Source organism: Saccopteryx bilineata, chromosome 2 (genome assembly GCF_036850765.1).
Source record: "Saccopteryx bilineata isolate mSacBil1 chromosome 2, mSacBil1_pri_phased_curated, whole genome shotgun sequence".
In the NCBI taxonomy this organism is placed as follows: domain Eukaryota; kingdom Metazoa; phylum Chordata; class Mammalia; order Chiroptera; family Emballonuridae; genus Saccopteryx; species Saccopteryx bilineata.
Genome location: NC_089491.1, coordinates 369,697,464 through 369,709,922, shown reverse-complemented (window position 1 = coordinate 369,709,922; position 12,459 = coordinate 369,697,464). Strand labels below are relative to the sequence as shown.

The following is a 12,459-nucleotide window of genomic DNA, read 5'->3' as shown; positions in this document are numbered from 1 at the left end:
AACTCGTCCCTCAGCCCCAGGCCCCAAAGCAGTCCTGACCAGGCAGAGAGTCCTGTGCCTTGGTTGCTAAGGATCTGACCAAGTTCAGCGCTGGGCAGGGGTCAGGGGCCTTCAGCTCAGCCTAGGTGAGGGATTCCAGTTCAACCTGGCTGGTGAGGTTCATCGATCCTCGGTTCCCCTTCGGTCCTTCTCCCTGCTTCCAGCCCCCATTAGGCCTGAGCCCACATCCTTATTCTGTTGGGACCCGGAAATGCTGAGCCTGAGACAGTGGTCCAGGCCTCTGAAGCCATGGTCCACACCTGAGGGTGGGCTCACCGAGGAGGCTCGCCCAGGTTCCCTGGGGAGGGGCAGGAGTGGAGGCAGTTTCTACCACAAAGCCCCTGGTCTCTGGGCTTCCCCCACGGCCACCCTTAAGACGCTGGCCGAATGTGAAACTTAAGGTCATTCTCCATCTTCTACTTTTCTTTGAATAGTTGACTCATTTCTCATATTTTAGATATGTCAGCAGCCACAATTCTTAAGAAATAAAACTCAATCTTGTATTTTTCTATCTTGTGACTTCCTGCCGAGCAGCCTCTGATAGTATAAAGGACGCGCAGAGCCTAGCCTTCAAGGAGTCCGAGCACCCAGGAGTCTTCAGCCCTGCCCCGTGTCTGCAGCTGGTCACCCGCCAGAAGGATGAGGGTCAGCCTGGCTCTCCTCGCCTTCCTCCTCACGGTTGTAGCCCTCCACTCTGAGGCCAATGAAGGTGAGACCCGTGACTCGCATTCCTCTGAACATAGAGAACACAATAGCCAGAGGCAGAGGTGTGGGTGGTCCCAAAAGGCTGCCAGCTGGTCCTTGGAAAACAGCACCTTTCCCGGGGCCTTTCCGGGGCAGGACTCACTTATCTCTCCTCCAGGGAGGGGAACACCTGCCTCGGCAGAGGTCCTCCCTGGCCCTTGGGTACCCGGCAGCGAGAAGCTGTCCAGGGCCTCCCAGGCTCTGCTCAGCCCCCTCCCAGGGACACGCAGGAGCCACAAGTCAGCCTACGCTGGGAGGGGAGACTGTGAACCGCAAAGGGTCAAGCCATCCGCATTGCTTAGATTGGGGTTTTACAATATTTAAATTGATTGGTAACCTTTAAAAATTGGAAACACTTAAAAATCTACTACAGTGCCTATTTCTTACGCAAATATGGAAGACCAAACAGACCTGAACCCGACTTTCCACATAAGATAGCCTTTAATGGGAACTGAGGGGATGAGTGCTGTCCCTCTAGACAGGGGTACACTGCCCAGGTCCCAGGAGTCCCCACTGCCGGGCCACACCCAGCTGCTGTCTGCCTGGCCTGAGGGGACATTGGAGTCTAAGGGCCCTGTGTCAGCCTCTCTCCTCTCCCTGTGAGGTCTGTCCAACTGGGCATATGGCTCAGAGCTGTCCCTGACAGGTAGTAAGTCTCAATATCTGTGGGACACAAGAGGGACAGTAGCAGGTGACTCCAGAAGAGGCCTGACTCCCAACTCACTGACCTTTTGCCCTAAACAAGCATGGTGGCCCCTCTGCATGGGGCTGGGGCCAGGGGAGAAGGTGACATAGCAGGGGTCCTAGGAGGGGATTTCCTGAATCTCGACTCTCTTGAGTTGAATTTCAACCAAATTCTGAGCTGGAAAATGCTGGGTCCCGGGCCTCTCATTGGACATCCCTGCTGGTCCAAGGAAGGAGAGCTATTTTCCAGGCATTTTGACTGTCCCTAGCTACAGAGCTCCTCAGTGCTGTCCCATAATTCCTGTTATCACTGTGTGACTTCTCATCTGCCAGCGGGGTCACTAACGCTTTCTCAGAGGGTCGTTGTGAGGAGCAGAAATATGTCAGGAAGGGAGCCACGTACCAGGCCTATAGCCAAGACTTAGTAAGGGGAGTCCTTTTTTCTTTGGAGAACAGCTAAACAAAATAGAGAAATGATTAGCTTTATAGTCAGAAAGACATAGATTCAAACTGAATTCACTCTTCATCCAACAAATCAATATGAAAAGCCTACTCTGGCCACCCAGTCAGTCAGCATGCTGAAACACACTGACCACAGAGACAGACACATCTGCTCCCAGGGAGCCTCTGTCTGGAGGCTCCACCCACACTGGTCAGCAGGACCGCCATGTCTCATTGAGGCTTCCCGAGCCTTGGGTTCTTTGTCTGTTACACAGGGGAAATGAGAACTTTACTGCACAAAATAATCATATCTAAGTCAGTAGGCACAGTACTTGCCCCATCGATAGTATCTGTCATTTTAAGGACACAGGTTCTGAAAGGCTGAGTGTCCTGTCGGTAGTCACGCAGCTTTCCAGAGCAGAGACAGGGACAAGTTTAGCTTTCCTGCTTCACAGGCAGGGTTCTGCTCCTCTGGGCACAGCACCCTGGCCCTTCCGGCATCCCCCTGAGACCTGCGGGAGAACAGCGGCCCGCCCTGGGCATCCACTGGCGTGTCCATGTGAGAATTCCTTCTCGGCATTTGTTACAAAATTATATGGTTTTTCCAAATCCTAGGTCCTAAGAAAATTCAGTTGAGAAACTGGGGAAGTAGGGGAAAGTATTACAATTCTCCTGAAAGAATTAAAGGTTAATAATGAACACAGAGATGAGAATGAACTAAAGTAATCCACTGACATCAAGAGCAAGAGCTGAAACATTTGACTTACGGAGTTCAGAGTTAAGATGGGCACTTTGGGGAACCGGGACAGGAGCAGGTAAGAGGTAAGTGGTCACAGTCTCTCAGCCCGAAGCCCTTGCCATGTTACAAGTATGAGTTCATGGTGCTATCATCTGCTGCTAGGTAAATGTTAGCGAGTTTGTATATATATCACATTTTACACAAATCATATAAGTGATGCTTCAAGAAATAAGTTTTGGAAGCAAAGTAAGTCCTTAAGTTGGCGATTTGAACTTGCTAGATGATGTGAGCATTCTGTTATTTGAACAATAATGTTCACTGACCTTGCCCAGTGTTTCAGTAATTGCTGTAGGTGACAGCTCTTTATAAATGATTTAATTTAACAAAGGAAATACTAAGAGAAAATATGTAAATATCATGTGATACTGGGAGATAAAACCAGAAATATTCACTAATTTGTATATAAAATCTAACTTAGCAGAAGTATATTAACTTGAATGAAAAAACCAAAGTCAGAACAAGGGGACAATGCATGTCCGTTGTTTAAAAAGGAAATGAGATCTTATGAAACATTAGGTACTACACCCAGCTTAAAGTTGCTTCTTGGATGTACTTTCAACAATTTGGCCAACGTTGATGTAAAACGGCAAAAATGTTATATATCTGGGATATGTGTTAACAAACAAAGATAAAGACTACAAATGGAGCAATTAATGCTCCCAGCACGCTACATTTTCATTTTTGAATGATAACTTTTAAATGTTAACTGTTAAATAGTTGTAGTATTTTTAAATTTTTTTAAATGATTCTTATGTTGTGTGACTGGTCTCTTCCTGCCGTGTTTTCTATTGTGGACTGTCTGTATCTTCTAGAGAGCCCTCAACATGCTATTGACTGTAATCTTGTCACAACACATATCACAATAGTAAACCTTGCATGTGCTTTTGTTTACAGAAAACCTCTGAAACTTTTCGTACAACCCTATCACGAGAAAGTTATTCACTGTTTACTATATCACCACTCATTATTATTTAAAAAACATGAGAATAAAGTGGTATAAAAAATATAGACTAATTTATGATTTTGAAAATTCCCAGGAATTCTGATATCTTACCCTAAAGCCCAAAGACTGTCAGAAATTTGAAACACGATGGTCATATCCCAGCCCTGGGGAGGGTCAGAGAAAGAAAGAAGAGGTCAGGAGGAACTGGCAGTGGGGAGGGAGGAGAGGTATCAGAGGAGGACAATTTAAAAGGTGGGGAGGAAGTGCTGTCCGAGGGGCCAGGGCACACTCCCTCCCACGGGCTCCTCCCCACCCCTCCCCATGCAAGCTCTCCAGAATAGAGATACAGGTCTAAGCTTCATTGTAGAGAAGACTTCAGCATCATACAGTCCCTCGTGCCTTGCAGGACCACCTAAGAACAAGGCTGTTGACTGTTGTGTGTCCTTCACCTCTCGGCCAATCCCATTCCGTCGTATGAAAGATTATCGCGAGACCAGTGTCATTTGCCCCACCCCAGGGATCATGTAAGTAAAGCCTGGCTGACAATGGAAAGGGGTGCAAATGATGAAAACCAGTAGGACCTGGGAGAGGGAAGCAGGGGGTTGGGACAGGAGCTGCTGAGGGGCGGGCTTCCCAGCCTGAGCTGGACCTTCAGGGAGGTGGTGGGAGCCAGTGCCTACGGATAGAGAGGGGATTAGGAAAGAGAAGGAAAACAGGGCTGCCTGGTGGGGCCTCCCCTGACTCCCTGGGAAATGACAGAGACAGGCAGTAAGAGTGTGGAGTAGGGTGGGGCCACTCTGCAAGGGACCACGGGCAGTAAGAGTGTGGAGTAGGGGTGGGGCCACTCTGCAAGGGACCACGGGCAGTAAGAGTGTGGAGTAGGGGTGGGGCCATTCTGCAAGGGACCACGGGCAGTAAGAGTGTGGAATAGGGGTGGGGCCACTCTGCAAGGGACCACGGGCAGTAAGAGTGTGGAGTAGGGTGGGGCCACTCTGCAAGGGACCACGGGCAGTAAGAGTGTGGAATAGGGGTGGGGCCACTCTGCAAGGGACCACGGGCAGTAAGAGTGTGGAGTAGGGGTGGGGCCACTCTGCAAGGGACCACGGGCAGTAAGAGTGTGGAGTAGGGGTGGGGCCACTCTGCAAGGGACTACGGGCAGTAAGAGTGTGGAGTAGGGGTGGGGCCACTCTGCAAGGGACTACGGGCAGTAAGAGTATGGAGTAGGGGTGAGGCCACTCTGCAAGGGACCACGGGCAGTAAGAGTATGGAGTAGGGGTGGGGCCACTCTGCAAGGGACTACGGGCAGTAAGAGTATGGAGTAGGAGTGAGGCCACTCTGCAAGGGACCACGTCTGGTAGAGCGAGGGGTGGGGAGTTTTGAGCTGGAAAGAGAACGGGCGGTGGGATGAGTTCCTTTCCTGGCTGCTGACTCTCAGCTTTTCATCCTCCTCCTTCATTTTTTCTTTTTTTAGCAGAGAGAGAGAAACAGACAGACAGACAAACACACAGACAGACAGGAAGGGGGAAATGAGAAGCATCAGCTCATAGTTAGTTGTTCATTGATTGCTTCTCTTACATGCATTACTGGGCGTCTCCAGCTGAGCTAGTGACCCCTTGCTCAAGCCAGTGACCCCGCACTCAAGCTGGTGACAATGACCCCATACTCCAGCTGGTGAGCCTGCACTCAAGCCGGTGACAGCAGGTTTTCAAATCTGGGACCCCAGCGTCCCAGGTCGACACTCCACCCACTATGCCGCCACTAGTCAGGCTCATTCATCCTCCTCCTTTCTCCACAGCTTCACCACCATACGTGAGCGACAAATCTGTGCCAACCCCAGAGATATCTGGGTGCAGCGGCACATCCGACGCCTGAAACAAAATTCAAAGTGATCCAGGGGCAGTGTGGCCACCGCATCCCAGGGAACATGAGAAGAGGCCACAGAGCCACCTCCCATCCCCACCCGACTCTCTCAGCCCGGATGTTCCCTGGGCATTGCCCTGGCCGTAACGGAAACCCATTCTTGCTCGTCTGTGCCCCTGTGCTCTGATGAATTCTGTTTTCTCCTGAGGCTTTGCCATGATACCCACCTCTGGGGGCTGAGGGGGCTTTGGCCCCCAGACAGGGTCTGTCTTCCTTTTGCAGGCACCCAGCTGAAATAAAATGGTGCTACAGACAGTGGACTTAGTGGTTTCACTGTGTTCTCTCACAAGACAGCCTGCTTATTTCTTTTATTTTACAGACCTCTCTGTGGTATTCACTATGTGTCAGTTGCCATTCTAAACACTTCAGTATCAACTAATTTAAATAGAATGACAGCAGATTAGATTCAGTATATAGAAAACAAGTAACCCCTTTTCTCAGGGCCTTAGATAATAGGAACAGTGTGACAATAGAGACAAGCGCATTAGTATCATTTGTTTGCATGTGAAGGGGATAGTTGAGGTGCTCACCTAACACTCCTCCTTATTCCTTTGTCCACACAGGGGCTGCAGCTCACCCTTCCTTAAAAGCACTTTCTCCCACCTCAGCCATTAAAAACATTTATTTCTCTGTCCACCCTTTGAGAACTAGTGCAAATAGCACCTGCTCATGCTCCCTGCCCAAAGCCTTTGCCTCAGATGCTGAAGTCCTGCCATCTCTTCAGATCCTCCCTTGGTCTGTATCCCTGCTGCGTGGTGTGACAGTGACTTTGGAAATTTGACCGACTCCCACCACTACCCCAACTAAAGACAGAGCCAGGCCCAAGGCAGGGCTCTGTGGGTGTGAGGAGGAAAGGGGAGGTGGGCAGGCAGGGCCGTTCTCTGCTCTCTCGGTCGCTGAAGCTGCCACCTGCCTGGCTGTGCTTCACTGGAGACAGACCAGAGAAAGGGCTCAGGGACTTTGGTGTGGTCCTGCCTTCTGACTCAGCCCTGAGATACTGCACACTGCGACTTTCTGCTTCAATCCCAAACTCCTGGGGAAGCGCAATACTGTTTGACTCGGTAAGTCAGGTATCACTGCACCTGCGTGAGTTGAGTGGTAAGGTGTGGGGGACCATCTCCTGTCAAAGGCGAAGTTAGGAAATTAGCAAAGTCTATCCTCAGTGTCCTCACGTTTCCCAGATCAATGCCCAACTCCTCCTAACGCCAATGCTTGCAAGCCTAATGTCCTTGGGCTCACGCTCTCACTCAAATCCCAGAGAGCTGCAAACCAGTTCTCCGCACCTTCATACAAACTCAAATGTGATCAGAGCTTCCGTTGGCAGCTCAAATCCCAAAGCAAAAGGGACAAGAATCATTGAGGGAGTGGGGAAGTCCTGGGGCCCCTGGGAAGGGTCGGTGGGAGCACGGATGGAGCGGCAGTGAGCTGTTGGGCACAGAAGGTTCCCTGAAGATGAAGGACCACGCTGGTCAACATGGCTGCAGACAGAGATGAGCAGCAGGGACACAAAGACGTGAGACTCTGCCACACTGTAACCCACAGCCACTTATTCACCAGCAAGGTGAACCTGTCTGCCTTCAGGGCGAAGGAAGGAGCTTAAAGAAGCACCTACTATGTGCCAAGAATTGTGCAAAGTGCTCTACATACATAATATCACTTAATCATCCCACACTCCCATGGTCTAGAGCTCATTATTCTCATTTTACTATAAAATCCAGAGAGGGCAGAGTTTTCCTAACTTGTCTCTGTCGATCCCCCTCCCCGGGTGATCTCAGCCAGACTCACTGCTTCCTTGCTTCCCTATGTGCTGAAAACTTCCAAAATTATACCTCTTCAGCCCAGACATCTCCACTCAGGTGTCTAATAGTTTCTCAAAATTATCTGGTCAACCCTGAGCTCCTGAATGTCCCCGAATCTGCTCCTCCTTTGACTTCCCCATCTCAGCACATGGCAGCTCCATCCTGCCAGCTGCTCAGAACAAAACCCTGTAGTCATCACAATTCTGCTCTTTCTTTCCCACCTCACTCTTATTCTACTTCATTCCACCCAAAATCCGAGCACGTCTTTGCTGCTATCCACCACCCACCGTCTCTCAGGATCTTTCCAATAGCCTCCGAAGGGTCTTCATGTTTATGATCCCAACAGAACAGCCAATGATCCTTCTTAAACATAAGTCAGATCATCTCATTCTCCTGTTCAGAACCCTTCCATGGCTTCCTGTCTCAGAGTCAAAGTCTTTACAGTGTCTACAAGACCCTGCCCACCAGCCCCCACACCATCTGACCTCATCTACTTCGTCCCCAGCTTCCTCCATTCCAGCACAATGCCTTTCCCAAATGCAACGGGCAGGACCCAGCTCCAGGGTTTTGTGCCTGTTCCTTCTGCCCGCACCCTCCTCCTCCACACTGGCCAGCTGCCTCCAGGTCTCTGCTCAAATACCACCTACTCAGGAAGGCCTTCCCTGAACATCCAGGATTATATCGCCCTTCCCTCTCCCCACAATTCTGTATCTTCTTTCCCCATTGTTTTTTTTTAATTCCATAGCACTTATCAACTCGTATTGTACTATATATTTACTTATTTGTGTTTATCTGTCTCCTTGCAATTAGAATGTAAGCATCATGAGGGTAGACATTTTTAATACTTATTCCCTGTTCAGTCTCAGTGCCTAGAAAGTACCCCAGACAGAGTAGGCACTGGAAATTATTTGTTGAATAAATAAATGAATGAACAACTGGATGGATGGATGGATGGATGGATGGATGGATGGATGATGGATGGAAGAGGTCATAAAGGCTCAGAAACAAGCCTAAAGAGAAAAGAGCTGCCAGGAGAAAATTTTTGGAATGACCTTGTCTTGAAGAGCACTTCTTCCCAGCTGGGGAATAGCCACTACTAAACGTCACAGGACAGGTTCCAGAAATAAGAGTACAATGGCAGTTCACTCCTACTGCCATTCAGGGGTGGTTCTTCCCCTTAGTTATGGCGGTAAGGGGGGGCTTCTTGACCCCATGAGAAGCTGAGCAGAGACTGAATGTCCTGTGAACATGGAACTATAACTGCTGTGGGCTCTGCTGCTTCTCTGAGTCTCCCTCTCAGGAAATGGGATCTCCATTCTCTAAGCCACTCAAGTTGAAAACAGGAAGTCATCCTTGGAACCTCTCCCCTCATTCCCCCATCCAATCCATCAGCAAATGCTGTTAACTCTGCCGAAATCTCTCTCAAATCCACCCACTTAGCTCTTCCACCGCTACTCTAGTCCAAGCTGCCTTCACCATGACTTCATGATGTACCTCAGAACTGAACAAGGGTTTGGTAGAATTTCATCAGGCAGTCAGGAGGACCATAAAAATTTAGAATTCAATTATGCAGAAAAGAAATCCTGCAATTATGCAGAAAGAAATCGCTAATAACTTTAGTAGGGAATGCAAAATTCCATTCACAAAGAGCAGAGAGGCCTGACCTGTGGTGGCACAGTGGATAAAGCATTGACCTGGAAATGCTGAGGTCGCCGGTTCGAAACCCTGGGCTTGCCTGGTCAAGGCACATACGGGAGTTGATGCTTCCAGCTCCTCCCCCCCTTCTCTCTCTCTGTCTCTCCTCTCTCTCTCTCCCTCTGTCTCTCCCTCTCCTCTCTAAAATGAATAAAAAAACAAAAACAAAAAAAAAACCCAAAGAGCAGAGAGAATAATTATAGAAACATCTAAAGGACCAATATACTGGCATTAGAACATGGAAGACACCAACTCCTTTATTACTTTAAAAACAGCTTAGCATGACAAGGTGGTGGCATAGTGGTTAGAGCATCAGCCTGGGATGCTAAAGACCCAGGTTTGAAACTCAAAGGCTGCCAGCTTGAGCATGGGATCATAGACATAACCCCATGGTCACTGGCTTGAGCTCAAGGTCACTGGCTTGAGCAAGGGGTCACCGGTTCAGCTGGAACCCCTTGGTCAAAGCACATATGAGAAAGCAATCAGTGAACAACTAAAGTGCTGCAACAAGTTGATGCTTCTCACCTCTCTCCCTTTCTGTCTGTCTGCCCCTATTTGTCTGTCTCTCTGGCTTAAAAAAAAACAGCTTAAATTGTTTACAAAAATTTAATCAACAAAGTTGTAAACAAGACTGATTGTTTAAGGACAGCCTATTTCACACTGGCTTAAGCATTAATCAAGGGCCTCTTTAATTATGTTAGCTTTATAAAAAGGACAAGATGGGCAAAGCAAAAGGCTTATAGGAAACTAATTTTTAAATTTATTATTATACTGAACTAATATTCATTTAAAAATCAGAGTAACTGCAAGTAGCTTCCTATACAGAAGGTTTACCGTCCACATGGAAAAACTCACACGGAGAGGAGTCATCCTCATTGCTACCCTTGATGACCACCATATGCTCCACTTGTCTCCTCACTTCCATTCCTCCCCATTCCCTCCATTCTGTACCGCAACCACCCTGAAAACCTTCCACGAGCTTCCCATTATACCTAAAATAAACTCCAAAATCCTTATAATTGGGCCCCTTCCTGTCTCCTGAGGCTCTTCCTGCCCCACCCTCTCTCATCTTGGTGTTCCAGCCACACTGATCTTATTTTGTTATTTACTTCAAATGCACTATCCTCATTTTTGCCCAGGGCCTTTGCATATGCTCTTCCCTCTCCTGGGGTTCCAGTTCCACCCACTTTTAGCTGGCCAACTCCCACGCATTCTTGAGGTGTCAGTAAAATGATCTCTTCCTAGAGCACATCTACTTTAACCCTTAGTATAAGTTTGGTCTCCATTCATACTGCTTAATAAAATTCAGTAACTAATCCTTCATAGCTGTTATCCCTCTTTGTAATTGTGTATATATTACACGTACTTAATGCTGTAATGTTTTTCTCCCTCCCAAGACTCGGTTCCATGAGGCCGAGTGGTACTGGTTGGGTGACCCGGGCAGGCGGACCCTTGCTGATGGCTCCAGCAGCATCTCCCTGCTTTTCCCTTTTGCCTCCGGCTCCAATACAGTCCGGCATAGCACTGTTATTTATCCTGCCTTTATTTAAAGTTTTGATATTTTGTTCATTAAGGATATTTTGGCATTAATTTTGATTTTTTAAATGTTTTATTAGAACATTATTTACCTTGATGACTGAGTTTTATGACACCCCCTTCAATTCTCTCTGCCCAAGCTAGTGCTTCATTTATTATGCTCAAGTCCCAGCCCTGCCCATAGTTAGGAATTCATAAACGGTAATAGTTGTTAAAATAATTATCATGAAGATAAGACATACTAGGACAATCAGAGGCTTTAGAGTCAGACAAACTTAGGTTCCAGTCTGGCTCCTTCATGGATCAGTCATTCACTTATTACACATGTACTCAATGCCACCCACATTCTCCACATGCTGGAGGACAGTCGTGGGCAGAAACGCTCAGTGTTCGCGCTCAGGGAGCTTCTAGTCCGGAAGCTCTGCCCCGACCAGTTGTGACATTCCATGAGTCATTTAGGTTTCCTGAGCCTTAGGTTCTTCACATGTCACAGGACAATGAGTCTATCTGCTATATAGCACAAAGGTCAGGAACGGTAGCAATCAGATGTGTCAATGGGCATGAACCCATATCCCAATACCCCAATACAATGCTCCATGCCGGCTTATTTGCAGTTTCAAGCATAGAGACCCAGAAAGGATAAGTGTCCTGTCTGGGGTCACACAGCTCCCAGAAGCAGAAACAAGGGCAAATCCAGTTTTCCTGCGTCTAGTCAAGGCTCTGCTCTGCTGCGGACAGCAAACCTGCCTTCCCCTCCCGCATCTCCCTGAGACCTCAGGGGAATGGGAAATGGTACTGACCCCTTCTTTTTGCAGGGAGGATAGTCCCCTGTTGTGGCCCACTCTGGGCATAGTCTAGCCTTGGGGAGGGTCTAAGGGAAGGAGTGAACAGGAGAAGTCAGCAGAGGAGGAAGAGAGGTGTTAGAAAAGGATAAATTAAAAACAGGAGGAAGAAGAGACCTCCAGAAGAGGGCCAGGCCGTACCACTCTGTGGTCTTGCCCCCTCCTCCTCCTCCTTCCCACTTCCCCAGTGCTCCTGGGGACAGAGCAAGTCACGTGACCTGGTGGGCGTGGCTTCCCACTGCCGGTCTCCCAGCAGAACCAGAGGCTGACCTGACATATATCTCTCTTCCATCTCGGAAAATCCCACACAATTTGTGATAAATTCTTTTAAGACCTCTACCCTCTGCCTTCAGCTGACTTCAGGGAGTAGTGAGAAGTCAGCAGGTCCTGGGGAAGTGGGATGGGCACTTCCCAGAGGAGGTGCATGCTTCTGAATCCCTGTCAGCTTTGCCCTGGCTCTAGCCCTCAGAGCCCCAAGGAAGTCATGGGACTCCAGGCCTTAGCGTAGATTTGGTAGCAGCGCCTTGCGGGAAACACAGAGGGTTATTCTAGCAAAACCATGCTGAGCATGTCAAAATTTTATGTGATTTCATTTGGGCCTCTGACAGGTCAGGATCTTATAGCTGAAGGAGTGCAAGTCAGAACCCTGAGACAAAAGCAAGAAAGAGTCCAGGAGTGGGGAACGGAAGCACCTTGACTCTTAGCTCCATGTGACAGAACACCCATTTAAAATGTCCTGGGAGCCTGACCTGTGGTGGCAGAGTGGATAGTGTCCACCTGGAACGCTGAGGTCACCAGTTTGAAACCCTGGACTTGCCCAGTCAAGACACATACAAATGCTTCTTACTCCCTCTCCCCACTCCCTAAAATCAATAAAGAAAATATATTTTTTAATATTCTAGAGAAAAACAAAAGTTCATTGGTTTATGCTCTTAAAAAGAACAAGTGGCCCAGGGCACAGGACTCCACAGCACTCAGGTGCTGACTTCACCTGCTCTTCTGCAGCTGGACCCACAA

At 48.5% G+C, this 12,459-nt stretch overlaps 1 protein-coding gene across 1 annotated transcript; it reads left to right on the top strand.

The window, feature by feature from the left end:
- Positions 1–622: 622 nt before the first annotated feature.
- On the top strand, positions 623–7,231 carry LOC136326858 (regakine-1-like). Its single transcript, XM_066263384.1, has 3 exons — positions 623–748; positions 4,057–4,174; positions 5,446–7,231. The coding sequence occupies exons 1-3, from the start codon at positions 679–681 to the stop codon at positions 5,537–5,539; spliced, it is 282 nt and encodes a 93-aa protein (XP_066119481.1). The 5' UTR covers positions 623–678; the 3' UTR covers positions 5,540–7,231.
- Positions 7,232–12,459: the final 5,228 nt, after the last annotated feature.